At 44.2% G+C, this 22,105-nt stretch overlaps 1 protein-coding gene across 1 annotated transcript in view; it reads right to left on the bottom strand.

The window, feature by feature from the left end:
* MIPEP (mitochondrial intermediate peptidase) overlaps positions 1 to 22,105 on the bottom strand; it is a 65,649-nt gene that overhangs the window by 7,375 nt on the left and 36,169 nt on the right. The window contains exons 16-18 of the mRNA XM_075266034.1: positions 20,844 to 20,963; positions 8,880 to 9,001; positions 8,605 to 8,678 (exon numbers count right to left, since the gene is read on the bottom strand). Coding sequence (XP_075122135.1) covers positions 8,605 to 8,678; positions 8,880 to 9,001; positions 20,844 to 20,963 — 316 coding nt within the window. The remainder of the gene's footprint in view (positions 1 to 8,604; positions 8,679 to 8,879; positions 9,002 to 20,843; positions 20,964 to 22,105) is intronic.

The following is a 22,105-nucleotide window of genomic DNA, read 5'->3' as shown; positions in this document are numbered from 1 at the left end:
TCCTGTGTTTTATGTTTTATCTGCATGCACCCGGTGTTCCTGGTTCTCCTATACGATGGGCACTTGGGCTTTTCTGAGCTATTTGTTTGCTATTGTACAGTTACTCCTGGCAGAATAGTATCGGTAATGGATAGGGGAGAAGGCCGACTGCTGCTAATAGGACACTACGTATCTAGTAGGACACTGAGTATGAAGGCTTATACAGCCCAGTAAGACCCTGCACATATTTCAACTTTTCATGAAAACTCAGGTACCTGCTCAATGACAATAACCTCAAACCCAAATATTCCAAGTGAAAACTTCTTTTGAACGTGTCCTTTGTGAGTGTCCTAGCCATGCTTTGAACAGCTAGTACACGGACCCATTATTTTCTTATGGTATTATCACCTGGTCCATGTATGGGGCCATGAGCTCAGGATCAGACCTATTCTGGTCCAATTTTGCGTCTTGGGTTCATTGATAAAATGAATGATACATAGACATGATCATATACACGTAGCCAAAAGCCCAAACATGCATAGTGTTGCTAAATTTGTGATGGCTGGCCCAGAAAACCAAGTAGGAGCGATGAAGTTTATTACGTCCGCTATACAATAGGGGGTCCCTGGCTTATGTTACACTACTACTTTATGGTAGCTCAGCCTTTACACGTGTGCGCTACCCTAGTACGGTCTGGATTAGCTCCCTATTTCCAGAACCAGATTAGTTTTCCTGGGAGTAAACGGTTTCCATCAGTGTGAATGGAGTCCGCCGCCCCTGTGCTGTACAGTAATGAAATATCCCTTTATTCTCAGCAATTAGACAACACCCGGATAATGGGCTGAGCTCTGGAGCTGTAATCTCCCCGGGAATAGAGCCATCCTTCCACTTCATTGAAGGCTAAATATCTGTAAACACAAGGATAAATATTTAGACGCGATCGGCTCCCAAACTAAACTGAACTTTTGCCATCCAACTAAAATCCAAGTGGGCTTTTGAAGTGAAGCCATAAGCCTCCAATTTTAAAAACCCGTATAACCCCTTTAAAGAGGACCTTTTACAACCCCCAACAACTCTTTGTATTCTTTTACAGGCAGGTAACTCCAGCATAGTTGGATTTTTTTTCTCTAGCTCTCGCTGCTCCCAGGCAGTCAGTTCTGTTAATTTCAGCTTCCATTAGGCTCTTTAGTGTCAGATGGGCAGTCTCAGACTATCTATTCCAGACTAGGACCGCCCACTTGACAGTAAATCGCTCAATTAGCCTAACGGGAGCTGAAACATACAGCAGTGAATTCCAGAGAACGGTGGGGGCTATATGTGACTTTCCAACTGCACTGGAATCGGTGGAACAGAACCTATTGAAGCATGCAAAGAGTTAGAGTTGGTAGAGGTGGTGAAAAGTCCTCTTTAAAGGTGCCAACAGCAGCTGTTTAAAGGGATCCTACCATTTTTTTTTTTTTTCTGTGGCTAACACGTCGGAATAGCCTTTAGAAAGGCTATTCGTCTCCTACCTTTAGATGTGATGATCGCTGCGCCGTTCCTTAGTAATACCGTTTTTTACCGGTATGTAAATTAGTTCTCTGGCAGCGATGGCGGTGGGCCCCAGCGCTGAAAATGCGATGAGGGCGTCCCCACCGCTGCCCGAGAACAGGATCCTGCGCCGCTTCTATCTTCTGCTGGATCCTCCCCTTCTTTCTTCATCTTTCTTCATCTTTCTTCTGACGCCTGCGCAGTTGGCTCTGCCACTGAGACACTAGTATAGTTCCGACTGCGCATAATTGCGGCCTCGGAACTATGGCCGCGCATACGCAATCGGCTCTACTAGTGTCAGAGCCGACAGAGGTGAAGCCGCCGAAGAAGGAAGGGGAGGATCCAGCAGAAGATAGAGGCGGCGCAGGATCCTGTTCTCGGGCAGCGGTGGGGACGCCCTCATCGCATTTTCAGCGCTGGGGCCCGCCCCCATCGCTGCCAGAGAACTAATTTACATACCGGTAGAAACCGGTATTACTAAGGAACGGCGCGGCGGAGATCTCATCTAAAGGTAAGAGACGAATAGCCTTTCTAAAGGCTATTCCGACGTGTTAGCCACAGAAAAAAGATTTTTAATGGTAGAATCCCTTTAACCTCTTTAAGCCAAGTGGCACCCCAGCAACATCACAAGGGGGTGCACATTGGATGTCATGACAGCCAGGAGCTTATTGAAAACTCCCAGGCCTGTCATCAGAGACACCTATACCAATAAAAACTACAGATTGCCCAGCAAAAAGAAAGGAGAGGTGAGTATGTATATTTTACGTCTTTGCAGTGGAAACAACTTACTTGGAACAACCCCTTTAAAGTTCTCATAAAATAACTTAAAAGTACATTAAGTTCCCCACGCCCACAATTCACTTTTTTTTCAGTAAATATTGCAAGTTTGCCACAATTTTAGATGCAACTTATTTACCTCCAGAATTGGACAGAGGCGGAGTAGAAATGGTGGCTATTGAAGTTCCCAGTTGTATAAAAGGTAATAAATATACACGGTTCACCTCGAATTCCAGGTATTTGGCCACCCCTGTAACCTCATCATATAATGAGCACCTCGCCCTTACTGCTGAGTGCAGGACTCTGTCAATTTCGGGTGACGTCTCTGGTTTACGCTCTCAATGTCTCCTGCGGATTAAGGCGATTTTAATCCTTGTTGACGTTCTTCTAGCACTTGACATATTGAATAACAAAAGTTGGAGCCAACTACTATATCAGATTAGACGGATCAATAGAGTCACCATGCTGAAGCCCAGTAGACCAGGAGTATCGTCAACAAGTCCTGCGTAGAAGCCTTATACCTAAAGAGGCATTCCAACATGGGGGGGAGGAAAGGTCCAACTCCAGATTACAAGTCTGACTGCTAGGAGATGGGTGGGGGGTCCCAGGTTAAGGCTAACCACTGAGCCACCGTGTGGTCCCCTCTATGGTGGATTTTGTAGGACTTACGAGGAACAAACAAAACAGGTTTTATGTCCTTGCCGAACCAAATTCTTGCTGCCCACTGACAACCCTCGAGGTCATGCTACCAGGTCCTTCTAAGTAAAGGTCAAGGACTTCTTTAGCCTACAAAAATAGTTAAATAACAAGTATATTTGAGTGGATGAATGGAATATGGCTACCTGGCTGTCCTGTTGGGTTTCCAATAAAAAGAAACATAACCAACACATGATATACAGGTTTATCTTTAGTGGAATTTGTGCTCTCACAGTGATATCACATTTTATTCAGCTCAGGTTTTTTTTATTACGTTGCTGAATAGACTGGGACAGAGTTAGCAGAGACATCTTGTTATTATTGAAGGCAGGTAGATTTAGTGACAGCTTTATTGCGCTGCTGGAGGCCACAAAAAGGTAGTATAATATTACTATACTATACACTTAGATAAGGTAATGTAGAGTCTGCACCATGGCTAGTGTCTGCGGTTAGGACTGCGCTCGGTCTCTTCCTAGAGCCAAAATTAAATGAGCTATTACACTGCGCTATTATTGGACTGGTTACCGGGAACAAGACTGCTTAGGAATGCTTGATCCCGATCACTGGCTGACAAATGTGTAAACTCTTCTTCATCGGGTGATTTTATCTTATGTGCAGGGGATGTCCTAGAGATGATCAATAGAAAATAATGGTGGAGGAAGGACGGCTGCTACCCTTATAACTTGGATCAATAAATTTATCATCAATTGGGGCTCATCCTGCTCAGCATAGGGCAGTGTACACTAATAGGACCCTTAGTCTATTGACACTATTTGACCTCCTATTCATTGCGGTTGTCACAAAGCACACAAATCTTGATCTACCCATACCAATGTATCTGTGCACTGTGCATCAGGCCTCCATTGTAAGGCACACCCAGCTGGTGAGGATGAGATCCTGCAGTTCAGTCCCTTCTCTGGCTATCGCATGCTCTCGATGACTCGATGTTTGCCCATCTCCATGCCCTGCCCGGCGAGACTCCAGTAGAAGTAGTCTGAGAAGGCCTGGTCTACACAGATAATGTAGCAAGGATGTCTATGCCTCCAATAAAGCCACTCAAGAAAGATTTTTTTAATAGATTAAAGGGAGCTTTGTTATATTGATGGCCTATCCACAGGTGTCAGTGAAGGTCTGACTCCAAGATACAAAAGAACCAGTAGATCCGGCTGCATTCTGCTGTTGGTAGCTACTGTACTTAACGGGGCTCGTAGCAGATCCGGTTCAAGTAAAAGGTGCAGCGCTACAGCCCCATCCACTGTATAGCGGCAATGCTAGGGTACTGCAGCTTGGCATCAGTTACTTGACTAAAAGTAGTTCAGGCCGTGTTTAGTGCAATAGCTTCTGCTGCCAGAAGGAGCCGCATCAGCTGATCAGTGCAGGGTCTGGGTGTCGGACCCCCACAGGTCATAACCTATTCTGTAGATCATCCTTTCCTTCCTATATCCTTAAATGACATGGCTTCACCGGGATAAATGACATGGCTTCACGACTGTTATGAATTTATGTTCACATACTATATTACACTGCTCTTATCTCAGCTTCTGAGAAAGCCAGGGCTGTTATCTCTCTGTGTAAACACACACTAACCCTCAGTGTACATGCATTTGCATATTATCTGATCTGCTCAAGGCACTGATGACAAACTGACATGGGAAAACACCTTTAATTCAAATTGGCAGTTTGCCAATTCTCAATATGCCTGGAAAAAGAAAATCTAATTTGTCGCAAACAACAACAGTTATGAAGGAGCCAGAAGTCACAGAGTTCTCCACAAGTGGAGCTGAGGGGGATCATCAACACCAACAACACGCTCATTATAAAGCTTCCCAGCGAGCTGCTGAGATGCCAGAACAATCACGGGCACGGTGCGAGGAACGAGTTCAGCGGCAGGCCAGCTTGAGAGCTGCCAAAACGCCGACGCAGGCGGATCATCAGCACCAACAACACACTCATTATATGGCGTCCCAGTGAGCTGCTGAGATGCCCGAGAAATCACAGGCACGGAGTAAGGAACAAGTTCAGCAGCAGGACAGCTTAAGAACTGCCAAGATGCTGGAGCAGGCAAACCATCGACGGCAGCAATTTGCTGAATATAGGCGGATCATCGACGCCAACAACCCGCAGACGACGTCGTGGGCAGAGTCTAGTCATTATAAAAAAAAAAAAAAAACCTCTGAAAGCCAGAAAACCCCTTTAAGCCCATTGCTGCAAAATTAATAAGAAAAATAAAACATAAATAACAATTTAATTAATGACACTTAGTCTCCTTTTGCAAAAAGCCACAAGAGCAGGGGTCTGGGGTCTCACCTGCCAAATTTACAGCAGCTGCGTTACAAGTTGCTCACCTTCAACACATTCTTAGCTCCCATCTTAGCACCCTCTGCTGGTCAGTAGTGGGAAACATGATAATTATTCTTTAATTCATTTGTATATTCTGACATAAAAAATAAAAAAAATCCCCCCTCCAAAAAAAATAACTTATTTAAGTACATAGTGGGTCAGAGGAAGAAAAACAATTCCTTACATATCACAGGGAGGTAAAGCACGGTAGGAAACATGTGCACCGTATATGTGGAAGTGACATGTATAGGAGGATGTCTCCTGCTGGGAGAACATTGTATAGCAGGGGAGGGGGTTATCTGATCTGTATGGGACATTGTCCTTAGTAGTAGAGTACCAAAACAAGAGGTGAAAAGGAAACACCCTACAATATTAATTTTAGATCATCTCTTAGGATCCAGCGCTCTGTAAAATACTGATCATCCGGATTTACATCCAAATTATTAAAACTTTAAGCGAAACTTATTTTTAACAGTCCATTGCCCTTGTCGCCCCAATGAATTTTTAACAGTCCGTTGTTCTTGTCCCCCAATGAACTAGATATGAAGGAGACCTGCCGCTGATGTGAACGAAGCTTTATGGAAACTTCCAAAGCAATGGGTTAGTAATAATAGGTGTCCATAAGCCCCATCATTTAATCTGCCCCCTATAGGGGGTTCACAATATCTAATAGAGAAGTCTGAGGGTGGCTCGGAAGCTTTTTTTAATCTAGGTCAATGTAGCTGTACAATGGGCTTGTTTTTTGTGGGATCCATTGTACTTTTGAAGGAAACCATTTGGGTACTTAGAACCAGTGCAGTGACCCAGAGACCCTCATATTGGGGTCAGTACTCTCTAGGTAGTGGTCGGCGTCACACCAGCTCAGCATATACCTTTTATAAAAAGCCTAAATTCTAGGCTGACATAAAACATAACAGGAAGAGCAGATGTCGGCAGAGATAGACGGGAGCAGCCGCCAGAAAATGTGCACAGGAATGTGAGTGGAAATCGATCAAAGGTTTCCTGCACTTTAGTCTGAGAATTTCAATAACACTTGGACACAATATAAATCTGGAGCAGCTTCGAGGTTCGCCAATATAAGATCACGGAGAGATCCGACTGCAAGACAATGAGTGGATGTACTGATAAGGCTGGGCGGTAATGGCAGCTATTCTGCACATTATATAGGGGATAATAATGGCCCCTCAGACCCCAGGACCACTGACAGTGGGGATCGGGTTTTAGGAAAGAGCTGAGCTCATATTCTGTGGCCAGGGCTACATGGTGACTTTGTCCGCGACTTCCATTGCTCATCATCAGGCGGCACCTTCAGGGTCAGAATGCAAGTTTATTCAATTAAAGGGGTTCTATCATTGGGAAAAGTCATTTTTGACTAAGCACATACTTGCAAAGCCTTTAGAAAGGCTATTCCACACCTACCTTTTATATGTAAATCGCCTCAGTAGTTTTTGAATGAGCCCGTTTTTATTCATATGCTAATTAGCTTCCATCGTGCACCCTCTGCTATTCTCTCCTATGTGTGTGTACAGCATAGGCTGCTGCTGATGTCTCATCTCCCTGCTCTCACACACAGAAGACTGTGCTGGCTGAGAACTTCCTGTGCCGGCTGAGAACTTCCTGTGCCGGCTGAGAACTTCCTGTGCCCGCTGAGAACTTCCTGTGCCCGCTGAGAACTTCCTGTGCTGGCTGAGAACTTCCTGTGCTCGCTGGAGCCTAATTAGCATGTGGATAAAAACGGGCTCATTCAAAAACTACTGAGACGATTGGCATACAAAAGGTAGGTGTGGAATAGCCTTTCTAAAGGCTATGCAAGTATATGTTTATTTAAAAATGACTTTTCTCCAATGATAGATTCCCTTTAAATTATTGACGGGGTCAGAAGGCAACAAGGTGGATGAGCAATGGGAGTCACTGACTAATTCTTAGCATGCTACAACTATTTTAATACAGATGGCTGAACTTTGCACTGCGCTATTCCTCTGTAATTGCTCTCGGAAATGTAGGACTAAATTGAAAACCGGGTGTTACCTTTCAGCTGGTCAAAGGGGTGTGTCTCACACTGTCCGATCAATGCTGATTTTGCCAGAATCTGCAGGAACTTACCGCTAACTGGCAACATTCAGTTACTGATATATTCATACATTACCAGGAGGAACAGCAGAGGAATGGAAAAGATGCTAAAGAATTGTTATTTTCCTGCAAATACCATGTCAGAAGAAGACAGACATTTTCAAAGATTCATATCAGAGGTACATTATTCTTTTACACAGCTGCTGCAGAACCTCATTTTGAAAGGGAAATTGACTGTATAACAAGAACCACAGTGACTATCACATATGTCATATGTCAGACTGAGTAACAGGCTGGGGTTAAAACAGGAACTGGAAAACCCCTTAATGCTAGCCACGGACATAAGAAATCTGTCTGCCAAAGGTTTACTCGTCTCTAACCCAACTTTCCTATACCTGTGCTTGCTCTGCTCATCTGAGATGGGGTAATGAATTATTTCCCCCTAAATAAAATTATCAGGGTTGGGATTTATGAGCTGCCTCAATAGAGTCTGTCAGCAGGAAAATTGGTATCAAACTAATATAGGATGGTTTCTACACTTTCCAGAGATAGCTTTCTTACTCTGCATTGCGGATCCATTTTCATGAAAATCTGTGTTTTATTCTTATAGACATTAGCTGTCAAAGGCTTTAGTGTGTCCTCTCCTCCCAGGGCTTTCCACTTTAGATAACAAAGTGGGAGACGTCACTCAAGTAACGGGGGGCAACAATTAGGGGTGATTATGTAAAATAGAGAGTGAAGTCCTGGAAGGAAAGGACACGCCCCTAAAGCATAATAAAACGCTGATTTCCACAAAAACTGAGCTGCAATGCAGAAGAAGAAAGGCATCTTAGGAAAGTGCAGAAGCCCCTACAAGGTACAGTCAGTATTTTGATACCGATTTTCTTGCTGACAGTCTCCCTTTAACATATATACGCTGTTGATTTAGTATTTTTTTTTATTATTTTCGGAGGGAATGCTTGTGCAGTTTACTGCTCGTGTAGATCACACTTGAGTACAAGCACATTAGATCACAGATACCGGATATAACAATGTAGTAGAAGGTCAGGGAGGAGAGCGTTGTGCTCCTGTATTTGGGAAGCCCTTGAGCAGCTTTGTTCACACAGCTCAAGCCTTTGATAACATCTCATCACGACATCTGCTGTTTGCCCAACACACACCCTGGTCAGCCAAACAGACACAGAGATCAAACAGAGCGTGTTATTACTTTACCTTCCACCATGAGCGTAGGCTCCTTTCCACCGCCATGTGCCAACATCTCCTGGCGGTAGCGCTCTCCCATCACCCTATAGAGAAGACATACTTGATTACCCCATACAAGTCGCCATTATAATACAATCACAACCCCCCCCCCCACACACACACACACACACACACACACACACACACACACACACACACACACACACACACACACACACACTGTGAATCCCGAATATACATTGCTGATAAGTCTCCATGACTGGCAGATCCAGTAAACCTCTTACCGATCAAATGGATTTTTCATGAAGCATTGCTTCCAAACCATGGAGGCCACCGCCCGGGACATTAAGTAGGAGTAGTATTTGGCACCATAACCGGCCAGATGACTAAATCTCAGTTGCCAGGCCTGCAGGTAAAGCAAACACATATTATTGTATATAAACTGCAGAACGCCATTCTGGGTATGGATTGTACATTTCTAAAGAACAGGGGTACAAGTGCTGCCCAGGTTTTGTCATGATGTATAATAAATGGGCCTGAGCTGCGATGGAAGACACAACAGTGCAGTTATCAAGTATATGGATAGGTAGTAGGAAACTCATTCAGGGTATATTCACATGGGAAGTGCATGCAGATTTTACACTGTGTAGCACCAAAGGGAATAAAATGTACACACATCGCCTCCTCATCTTGCACAGAACACCCGCAGTGTATACTGACCTGTGGTGCGGGTTTTAGTGTTGCTTTTACCCTTTGCAATGCAAACCAAGGGCAAATCTGGTGGTTTTGACCAACGGGAATTTGGAAAACTCCACCAATGATTTACTGTATACCCATAACCTGTGGACATGCCTTGAAGGGGTTGTCGTCAGGGATTATTTAGGATTAAAGGCATCCTATTATTGGATACCTTTTTTTCTGACACATAGAAATAGTCTTAAGAAAAGCTATTCTCCTCCTACCTTTAGATGTCTTCTCCAGACCGCCGTTCAGTAGAAATCCCGGTTTTCTTCGGTAGGCAAATGAGTTCTCTCGTAGCTTACTATATAAGCGGCCATTTTCTTGTGGCCGTGAGCATGCGCAGAGCCGACTGCGCATGCCTAGAAGACTGAAACCCAGGACAGAAGAACACGCTTGAAGCAGGTGTTCCAAAAGAAGATAGAGGCGGCGCTGGAGATTTCTCTTGCAGCACTGGAGACGCCCCCAGTACTATTTGAGCACTGGGGACCGCCTCCAGTGCTGCGAGAGAACTCATTTGCATACCGACAAAAACCGGAATTTCTAACAAACAGCGGCGCAGAGAAGACATCTAAAGGTAGGAGAAGAATAGCCTTTCTTAAGACTATTCTTACGTGTTAGTCAGAAAAAAAGGGTATCCAATGATAGGATCCCTTTAAGTGAAAAAAGAAACGATACTCATCTATTTGATGTTCTGGCTTTGGGCAGGTCAGAAGCGCAGTGTTAAATGACTTCTGCAGCCCATCACTAGCCCGAGCGGGGCATGCTGGGTACTGATGAAGTCACTGCTGATATGTCACCAGGCAGGTCACTGGCCACTATGGTCACCTGACTTTCTACACAGGGGGAACAGGGGATGCACCACTCACTTCTGCACTGGGGGAACAATGAATGCACCACTCACTTCTGCACAGGGGAAACAGAGGAAGCAACACTCACTTCTGCACAGGGGGAACAGGGGATGCAACATTCACTTCTGCACTGGGGGAACAGGGGATGCAACACTCTCTTCTGCACAGGAGGAACAGGGGATGCAACACTCACTTCTGCACAGGGGTAACAGGGGATGCAACACTTCTGCACAGGGGTAACAGGGGATGCAACACTTCTGCACAGGGGGAACGGGATGCACCACTCACTTCTGCACTGGGGGAACAATGAATGCACCACTCACTTCTGCACAGCGCGAACAGAGGAAGCAACACTCACTTCTGCACAGGGGGAAGAGAGGAAGCAACACTCACTTCTGCACAGGGGGAACAGGGGATGCAACACTCACTTCTGCACAGGGGATGTGCCACTCACTTCTGCACAGGGGGAACAGGGGATGCACCACTCACTTCTGCACAGGGGGAACAGGGGATGCAACACTCACTTCTGCACAGGGGATGCAACACTCACTTCTGCACAGGAGGAACAGGGGATGCACCACTCACTTCTGCACAGGAGGACCAGGGGATGCACCACTCACTTCTGCACAGGGAGAACAGGGGATGCAACACTCACTTCTGCACAGAGGGAACAGGGGATGTAACACTCACTTCTGCACAGGGGGAACAGGGGATGCAACACTCACTTCTGCAAAGGGGGAACAGGGGATGCAACACTCACTTCTGCACAGGGGGAACAGGGGATGCACCACTCACTTCTGCACAGGGGATGCATCACTCACATCAATGACCAGGGGTAGATAAATATATAATTTTTTTTTTTTTTTTTTGTATAGTTTCCAACTTGTGACCTACAACGAATTTTTCCATTTATCCCAGACAACCCCTTACATACAATTTCAACAGCCTGACAGCCATCTTCCCCCCATACATATTTTTACCCAGTTATCTACATTAGAGGATTGTCTGATCCCACTGAAATTGGCAGGTTCGACCGACAGTGATCTTCTATGGTAAATCCTACGCTACAACATTTATATTGTATGTTTTATAGACACTATTTTATAATCTCATAAAACCTTTCTAATGGAGTGCTTGAACTGTAATGGGGTGTGAAAGAAAACACTTGGAACATGTCCTGTAAGCAACGCTGATGTTTCGGCTGGTGAAAGATTTTGCCTTGTTCTGTATAAACTAGGACACCGCATTTTCAGAGAAAAATGAGCGCCAAAGGCAGAATGTGCCGCGGCAGGATGCGTGTCTTAGCTGAAGGTTACATTACAGGTAATACTGGCTCATGAGAGTCGAGATCACATTATTCTACGCAACACCAGGCAGATGTAACAAGTCGAGGAAGGGGATTAAGACGTTCCAGCCATTTAATAAGCTGGCTTGCTTGGGGCCTGATATGTGCCATGTGCAGATCATGTCGCTGCCTGTTCTCGGTAGCTCCAGCTAATCACAGTGTGAAAGGTGATGTCAATCCGGGATGACGGCCTGTCAGGAGAAATGCCACTGTTTCACCTTTAAGAGCTACAGTTTAATTGACCAAGAAAATCGTGTCATTGTTATTGTACACTGGAATTTAGGACTTTCAACATACGCTCTCATTTATAGGGCTGCTAATTCCTTGCACAGTGTGGTACTTCTCTAAGCAAGTTGTAAGGTGCTGCAGAGGTTGGTATTAAAGTGATCTTCCAGGTTCCCCTCATTAAAGGGCTATTCCCCCATGCATTAGATACTGATCGGCGGGGTCCACTGGGGCCCCATCGATCACGAGATTTGGGGTGTTCTGCATCCTGATTTGAATGGGGAAGTAGGTTGAAGATATGCACCATTGCATATATATATATATATATATATATATATATATATATATATATATATATATATACATATACACACACACACACACACACACTCTGTGTTCCACATTATTATGCAAAAAGTGTTTAGGAGTGATAAGGTAACAATATTTTTGTTTGTCCGTTAAACCCATTGATGGTGATGTGTGTCAGGGCTCTTCATATCACTGAAAGCAATTGCAGATGCCTGTGCTAATTAGTTTGGCAGGTGTGTCCAATTAAAGGCAAGACTACTTAAGAAGGCTGTCCCACATTATTAAGCAGCCTACATTTTCAGCCAAAATGGGAAAGAAAAAAAGGATGTGTCGGCTGCTGAGAAGCAACAAATTGAGGAGTATTTAGGTCAAGGAATGACTACAATCAACATTGCCAAGACACTTCATCGTGATCTTCGCACAATCTAGAAGTAGTACGGGTGTGTGCTGATAAGGGAAAATTGAGGATTCTTTCCAACAGACAATTACGTCAGGTTAAAAGAGCAACTGCAAAAATGCCTTGTCATAGCAGCAGACATGTTTTTGAAGCTGCTGGTGCCTCCAATGTCCCCCGAACAACAAGATGCAGGGTCCTTCAGAGGTTTGCAGCTGTGCGTAAGCCATCCTGTCGACCTCCTCTATCCACTGCACACAAGCAGAAACGGCTCCAGTGGGCCAAACAATACATCAAGACTGACCTCAAAACTGTTTTGTTCACCGATGAGTGCCGTGCAATGCTCGATGGTTGAGATGGATGGAGTGGAGGATGGCTGGTTGATGGACACCCCATGCAAATACGGCTACGGCGCCAACAAGGAGGAGGCGGAGTAATGTTTTGGGCTGGAATCATGGGGATAGAGATTGTCGGTCCCTTTAGGATCCCTGAAGGGGTAAAGATGAACTCCGTAATGTATGTAGAGTTTCTCATACAGCACGTCCTGCCATGGTTCAAGAAGAAGAACCGTGCAATCCGCAGCAAGATAATTTTCATGCATGATAATGCACCAATGTCTCAGGCTGCAAATAACACATCTGCATCTCTGGCTGCTATAGGCATAAAAGGAGACAAACTTATGGTGTGGCCCCCATGCTCCCCTGACCTCAACCCCATTGAGAACCTCTGAAACATCATCAAAAGGAGTGTCTATGATGGCGGGAGGCAGTTCACATCTGAGCAACAGCTCTGGGAGGGTATTCAGTCCTCATGCAAAACAATTGAAGCAGAAACCATCCAAAACCTGACATATTCAATGTTCAGAAGCTGCATTGGAACAAGGGGTCCTATGTGCAAATGTAACATCACCTAGAATAAAGTTTTGACTTGAAAACTGTTTGATTTCAGTTTGTAATAACCGGCTAATTCTTAGGATTTCACAAATGACCATTTTTTTGTTCGTTATAAAAATAAAAAGGTTGAAAACGCTGCTGTGCATAATAATTTAGAACATGCATTTTGTGTTTATTTTTCTTAATTAAAATATACTGTTATCATAGACAGTTTGTTCAAAAACCTTTCAAATGTACTCTAACAGTTGATGACTGGAAAATTACAATGACTGCAATTCATATATGTCATTTTTGAAAATATCAGAAAATATTATTTGCATAATAATTTGGAACACAGTGTGTATCTATCTATCTATCTATCTATCTATCTATCTATCTATCTATCTATCTATCTCTGTAGTGGTTCCTCCTGAAATGAATGGAGTGACAGCACACATTTCCAACATGTCACACTAAACTTATAGTACTATTCAAAACAGCCGTTTCGAATAGTACTCGCTCATCTCTAAGACACTTCCCTTATACCAACCTACTGCTGACTAACTTTGCACTATGAATAAATATGGCGACTTTTATGGCTGCTCTTTTACATACACTGTACAGTACAACTGGCAGCATGGCTCTGATCACCATAACAGTAGTGCGCCACGTTACCGCTGTGACCACTGACTTGCTGCGGCGGTCACACACTGAGAGCAGAGGCTGGAATGCTGGAGGAACAGAGGCTTTTTTTTTTTCTTTACAATTTGAATAATTCCTTTAACTCCCCAAGTCATGCACATGCGAGGAGCCGCTCGCTAGTAGCGGAAAAATGAAGCGGCATGCCCTATCTTGCCACGGATTCCGCAGCTGATTCAGCCGCGGCTCGAGTCATGCTTCAGCGTAGGCCCATTCATCCGGACCTAATCAGGCGGGCGGCGCGGAATATTCACACGGCGGAAAATGAAGAAGAAATTCCTCTTCATTTTCTGCCATCGGCTTTTTCACGCAGCTAGCCGTGACAGGATGCCGATGCAATGTATCAGAATTCCGACGCGGCATCCCGCTCCTGATTAGGTCCAGATGAATGGGCCTAATCAAGAGAGAGTCTCGAGATGCTGACGGAATCCGCGGCAAGATCGAGCAGGACGCTTTTTTCACGATCTCTGCCTCCCACTGAAAACTATGTGGATTTGGGAGGAATCTGCTCCAGATTTGGGGGAAGAATCTGCACCCTTAAGGTGTGTGAACCAGGGTAATAGATTTTTACAATCTAATGATCCTTTAACCCCTTCCCGACATGCGCCGTAATAGTATGGCGCATGTCGGGTCTGTAACTATGGCGACCGCCCGGGAGCCAGGCGGCCGCCATAGCCGCCAGGTGTCTACTGCTTTAAGCAGCAGACAACTGGCTCTAATGCCTCCGATTGGTCCCCGAACCAATCGGAGGCATTAACCCCTCCGGCGCCGCGGTCAAAGGCGCCAGAGGCGCCATTTTCCCGGCGGTGCATGGGCGCTGCCATTTTGCCCGGGATTGCCGGCTCCTGGAGCATGCTCCAGGGCCGACATCACGTTGCCATGACAGCCGGGAGCCTTTACAAGGCTCCCAGGCTTGTCTGCAAATTCTCTCTTATGCAGGCTGGTCTATGCAGCCTGCAAAAGAAAGGATGATTTTTTGCAATGCATTGCAATGCATTAGCATTGTAATGCTTTGCATTAGTGTTCAGACCCCCTGGGGTTCAACACCCCTAGGGGGTCTAATGCAAAAAAAAAAATTTCAAAAAAAGTAAAAAAAAAAATATAAATAAATATAAAAAGTATTAAAAGTTCAAATCACCCCCCTTTCCCTAGAACACATATAAAAGTAGTTAAAAACTGTGAAACACATACATGTTAGGTATCCCCGTGTCCGAAATCGCCCGCTCTACAAATCTATAAAAATATTTTTCCTGTTCGGTAAACGCCATAGCGGGAAAAATAGTCGAAAGTGCCAAACTGCCGTTTTTTCACTGTTTTGATTCTGATAAAAATTTGAATATAAAGTGATCAAAGCAATAATATTTCCCGAAAATGGTAGAACTAAAAAGTACACCCGGCCCCGCAAAAAAGACGCATTATGCATCCCCGTACACTTACGTATAAAAAAGTTACGGCCGTCGGAATATGGCGACTTTTAGAAAAAAATTTTTTTAACAGTTTTGGATTTTTTTTAAGGGGTCAAAATGTAAATAAAACCATATAAATTTGGTATCCCTGGAACCGTACCAAAATACAGAATAAAGGGGACATGTCATTTTGGCTGCACAGTGAACGCCGTAAAACCAAAGCCCGTAAGAAAGTCGCAGAAATACATTTTATCTTCAAATCCACCCCATTCTGAATTTTTTTCCTGCTTCCCAGTACATTATATAGAATAATTAATGGTGGCATCATGAAGAAAAATTTGTCCCGCAAAAATTAAGACCTCATATGACTCTGGGAGCGGAGAAATAAAAAAGTTATGGGGTTTAGAAGGAGGGGAGTCAAAAACGAAAATCAAAAAATGCCATCGGCGGGAAGGGGTTAAAGGAACACTAAATAAATGACAAAAAAAAAAAATTAAAATAGGAAATAAATCTTCCCTTGCTGTTTGTCAGGATTCTCTGTCATGGACATTTATGTAGGAATCCTGCAGAGAACAAAGGGGCTTATCTTCTCCTGCTAGTCTATTTGGTTTTTGGCTGGGAAACCATAAATGGAGAGATAAGAGAATGGTGCTAAACAACCTTTCCCCTTACTGCAGACAGGGTTGAGGGGGGGAGGATCCTGCTGCAGCCAGATACAGGATGGAGGAGGAGGTAGACATGACTGATCACATGGGACACACAAATCAAATCTCTGAAGATTAAGGGAAGAAGTGCTTGGATATAGTTTTCATTTTTCGTGATTTCATGGTCCTCGCAACAAAGCATGAAAAGGTCTGACAGTGATCCCATATATGCATTAGCTATATTATATACTCATCTCGCACTACAGAATATAGAACAGTCACACGCCATCTCTTGGCAGGATAACCTATTCTGTCATCGTCATGCTATTCCTGACACCCTCCCCTTAGATCCTCTCTCTCTCCTTAAAAAACATTCTCTTTTCCATTCACAACAACATAATTATTTTTATGACATGTCCCGGGGTTGTTTTTATAAGCAGGTAAAGTTGTGTCTCGATTCTTGTAGAATTCTAGTCTTGTCAATGACTTCATTGTACATGGCGGAGTAGTCATTATCGGATTGACGACCAGGTTTTCCGACCCCCACTTACCCCGATCCACAGGATAATAGGCGATAAAAGTATGATCGCTGTTGGCCCCACTCACCATGGAAATGGGGGTCTCCAAGTCCTCTGTGTGTGCATGTATGATCATCGCTTCATTCACTCCTATAGGATTTAGAGCCACAGACAAGTACTGAATATAGTGGTGGCTGCACATGTGCACTAAACAGGGTATTTGAGGACCCTTGTACTTGTAAACAGTGGGGGTTTCAAGCACCTCCGCTGATCAGACACTTATTCCCTATCCTGTGTATGAGTCTGAGCTGTGACGTCAGACGTAACACTTGGCTTCAATTTTGCAATGGTGGACAACATGGAGGCGGCAGACCAATCTTATATGAAATATGCCTATTTCTAGGTAACATCAATTGTTTAACCCATTAACTGCCTTTTTTCCCCCAATAATATGGAACTGCACCGTGAAAATGACCTCGTGTGCGCAAAGCAATGATAGGTTTCCTTCTGACCCCACACCTGATGTCCCGCCTACACACCTGTATAAGGCGCGATGGGAGGCCTATTTGGGACAAATTATCTCGAAATCGGTTTGGTCCCTTATCTGGAATAGAGGGTCTAGGACCTTGAGTTGCATTGTCCATAAGGAAAACTTCTTCAGAATGCTGATGCATTGGTACCACACACCAACTCTCCTCCATTCCTTTGACAGATCTGTGCCGGACTGCTGCTAGCGTTGTGGTGCTTGTCCTGCACACATCTTTCATTTATTTTGGTCCTGCCCCTCTCTTGTCCCTTACTGGTGTCAGGTTCGGGATCTCCTAACCCCCCCCCCCCCAAGCAATAATAGGTTTCCTATCACGGGCGACATCCTGCTGGAGCCCGTGAATGCCCTGTTTCTATTCCTTAATGACAGATGGCGGTCGTAGGCAGGTTAAAGTACCCGATCCCCAATTGGGGAGCATGGCAGTTAATGGGTTAACATTAGAGATCTAAGGCATAGACAACATATTCACATCAGTACAAGACATAGGAGACAGACAACCGATACCCGGAGCTCCAGAGATTTACATGACAGCAGTAAAACCAGCCAAGCTTACCTAACATGACATAATAATACCAGGGCTCGGAGCTGTCAGTCACTGTAACACTGCACTGGCATTACGTGGAGAAGTCGCAAATACATTGTGTCTTTCTTATACATATATCTGGACTGTCGTCATTTTAGGTTGGGGCAAAAAATCCCTGCCTCCTCACCAAAAAATAAAAAAAATAGTGCAAACTCAACTTTTAATAACCTGATACACTGATATACTACGGGACCGTACGAGCATTCTCCGACCTATCTGTAGCGACAGGAACACGAGAGAGATAGGAATCCACAGATACCAATCCTTATACATAAGGACCAGGATTGGGGCACTGACTGCTGGGGGTAATGAAAGCCCCTACTTGTATATACTTATCAGTGTATTGTATAGTTGATATCTGTGTATATGTGATGTTTATGACATACTCAAAGGGAAAATGTTATCTTTTTGGTCACAGGAGAACCCCCTGCAGTTTTATCATTATGGTCTGTGAACAGCATCCCCTTTGAAGGCAGCACAAGGCAGATAAGGGGGCTATTTAATGCACAAAGTTTTTCTGAAGATCAGATAAGGGGGAGAGGTCTGCTGGACACAGCTTTCAGAGATTCAGTAGATGACAAAGAAACATCCCGTACAGTGGGGTTAACCAGACAGGAAAATTAATAGCCACGAAAGACGCCTACTTATTGATCCACTTTCCAGGGACTGACGTGGAGGAGGGCATCTCTGAACCATGAGAATGGCCTAATGCTATAGAAACTGTTGAATTTTGTCACACCTGTGGAGCCAGCCAATACACACCATAATTAATGGGTCACTTGGGCATAGCCATTCCATAAAGTACCCTTGCAAAATAATGACCCTGATTCCCGTTTGCTCCTGCTCTTACAATCCCACAAGATGCCCCCCAAAAATAAAACCTCTCCCTGGTAGTCCCTACACATTTCAAAGCCCATGGGGTCTAATCCTCAGCAGACCTCTTCTTTGTGGGCAAGTTCAGACTCACACCCACATTATGCCACCTGAACTTCTACATTTGGGTAAGGTCAAACCATTTTAAGTTGACCCTTATGGTGACTCGTTGTGTGTTTTGCATATATCTGGTCATAGGACAGTGACATGAGTTGGTGATACTGGTCTTATTGCACCTCTGTCTTTTAAGTATTTCTTAGTAAAGGTTTGGACATTTTTTTTAATTTTTTATAAGCACTGAACCTTTTTGTGTTACGGAGCTCACTTTCATGGCGGTCCTGGTATGTTCTATGGAGCCATTACCTTTAACTGATAGGCCACCAGTACCCCACATGTGACCAGCGAGGCCCGTAATTGCCTTCAGTGGTTACGTGAGCCAGGGAACTTCCAGCCCAGCCAGTACTGACAGCGGAGGGTCCTTTCACGTAACCCATTCCCTGAAGCATGCCTCAGCCATCATATTGTGCGAATGGTTGGGCTGAGGAGTCCATGCCTCTGTCCAGCAGGTTATAATGCACATGAGTGAGTTACAACGGAAATCTAAGTTAGTTCCTAAATGGCGCCGGCCCTACAACAGATTTATAAAGAGGCCGCAGCCTTTTCATAAATCTTGGTCCTTGAGGCATTCTGCCAGTCTTAGTAAATTTGCCCCATTGTATATAGGCATATTTATCTTTTATTGACATTTTTGCAAGTTTTATCCCAAAATCATACATAACCCTTGCATTTTATTTTTACAATAAAGCCACGGTCACCCCTGGGTATTCTATTTATCATGGAGAACCCCTTTAAGTACAAAAACTCTGCTTGCATTGCTTACTGGAAAGGGCCCATCATTTGAGAAACACAACGCCAAGTAACTTGTCTCTTTGCTGAAAAACGTGTTTGATTTGGAAACCTTAAATAAACCGAGCGAGGGGCCATTTTCTTATTGTTAACAGAGCAGAAGAGAAGATTAAAGGTCCAGTTCACAGCACTTGCCTGTTTGTATGAAGCTGTCACGGATACATATAGAGCAGCCCGCAGTGTAAATATTTAGAGGGTATTTACTTAGGGGAAGTGGAGAGGAATTTCTCATCCGATTAACCACTTAGGGGGTTCTAGACATAAGCCAGGTGTTAGCGCCATTATTCATACCGTATACTATTGTGACTTTGCTGGAGGGATCCGAGCACTTCGTCAGATTCATTACAGAAAGATCAACACATCATAACAACCCGAAAACGGCAGGGAAGAAAGACAAAGTGGCGCGGCGACGCATACTGGAACTGTAGGCGCATTAGACAAACAGAGGCATTAGCTGCTGTATAAAGTGTCAGGTTTACACAATATACGTGGACAAATACAGCTCACCACATGTTGATCACATTTTTTTCTTGGCCACCAGGTCAGTTTTTACATTTTTGTTTCTCTCAGTTTTTGCAGGGTGCAGCCTAGGCCCAGAAATGTAGGTTGAGGGAAAATGGGGTGCTTTATACCAGCGGGGGGGGAAGTGTATATAGAGGTGCTGTACGGCCTGTGTTCCCTAATGGCTAATAGGTTGTAAGTTAGCATGGTGAACCTCAAGTTATCATAGGACGGGCACCTTACATTTGCCCTATCTGTGTGCGCTAAAAATGCTAGCATCCGCCCCTGCATTGGATTGTAAGGGTGTGAGTGGATGAATTCTCAGTATTATGTTCCTTATAGCATTTGGGCCTATCTGCGTCCTGCAGTGATCCATTGCGTCGTCTTACATCAGATATAAGTGGTGATATCTTCAGTGATACCATTTATAATAATTGCAGCAGGTTGGTTTAGCAGGCATGGGCTCACGTAAACCCCATGGAGGACCTTGCAGGGCGACTTATGGACTATGGGGTTTATAAGTCCTCTGAAAATATCCCCTATAAACGCCAATGATCATACCTTTATTTAAAGGGTTTTTCCTACAAACACCTATTATCTTGATACAAGAAATGTCTGGCTGCTGGGACTCCTATTGACCGCTAAATTGGGGATCCCCAAGCCCACTGTGATGCAGTAATGTGCATGCATGATCACAGCTCCATTCATTTGTATGGGATTGACAAATAGTGACACTTATCCCCCCTAGTCTAAGGCGTGTTGTTCAGGGAAACCCCTTGACAAAAGCTCTATTTGCATACAACCTCTATAAGAATAGCCACAGTATTGTATACTCACTGTATGAGGTATATAGGGCAATCCATAGAAGGATTCCTGGGTTTCCCTTAATATGTCTGTTGTTGAGCCTTTTAGGGGGTGTTTACCATGATAAATTTGGTCCAACATTGAGTAAAAGACCTGAAATACAGAACCCAGACATGGAAATATTAGAATAATCTCAGTACTGTCCACAAAAGTGCAATAATGTACAGCCATTGTATAGGAGGGGTATATATTCATCCTACAGGGCGTTGGTCATTCTATGTGTGTATATATATATATATATATAATATATATATATATATATATAAGCCGACCCGAATATAAGCCGAGGCCCCTAATTTTACCACAAAAAAATTGGGAAAACTTATTGACTCGAGTATAAGCCCGGGGGGGGGGGAATGCAGCAGCTACTGGAAAATTCCAAAAATAAAAATTCCTATTAACCCCTTCCTGATGGAATCGGAGCATTGCAGATACTCTATATTTAACCTGGCTGTAGTCAGGCTGAATTCCAAGTGGGCGGGGGGGGGAACCAGTCTCGGGGAAGGGGCAGTTAGACAACTTTTTTTCCCGCTACGGCATTTACTGTACAGGAAAAATATATTTATAGATTTGTAGAGCGGGCATTTTCGGACACAGGGATACCTAACGTTTATGTGTTTCACAGTATTAGTTTTATGTGTTCTAGGGAAAGGGGGAGGATTTGAATTTTTAATACTTATTTTTATTTTTTTTTAAACTTTTTTTTAACTTTTTTTTGCATTTATTAGACCCCCTAGGGGTCTGCGTTCTGGGCCTGCTAGCAAAAGTAGCGTAAGTACTTCAGCAGTTTGAAGTGAGCAGCATCGCCACGCTCCTGCTACGAGCGTGGTGATGCTGCAACCTGGCACTCGTCCGGGTGTCTGTATGCCGGGTCTGTAAACTTGAGTATAAACCGAGGCGGACTTTTTCAGCACAAAAACTATGCTGAAAAACTTGGCTTATACTCGAGTATATACGGTATATATACAGTTACACACTGATATAACATATATATTATGATAAGTTCAATATACAGTGGAAGCCCTTAAGGCCGGGGCCCCATGTGGTGTAAACGCCTCGGAAAAAATGCAGTCCCTGTAAAGTGGATGGGATTCTAGCAAATTCCATCCACACAAAGAAATATCCTCAGCAGACACACCGTCCGTCCATTATGGTTTTGGAAATCGCAGCATGTCAATTATACCTACGGAAATGCTGGCGGTTTTTCTATGGGTATAATGCAGGGGTAGGGAACG

Source organism: Leptodactylus fuscus, chromosome 2 (assembly GCF_031893055.1).
Source record: "Leptodactylus fuscus isolate aLepFus1 chromosome 2, aLepFus1.hap2, whole genome shotgun sequence".
Taxonomy (NCBI): domain Eukaryota; kingdom Metazoa; phylum Chordata; class Amphibia; order Anura; family Leptodactylidae; genus Leptodactylus; species Leptodactylus fuscus.
The sequence above is the reverse complement of the archived record's forward strand: the minus strand, read 5'-3'. Positions and strand labels throughout refer to the sequence as shown.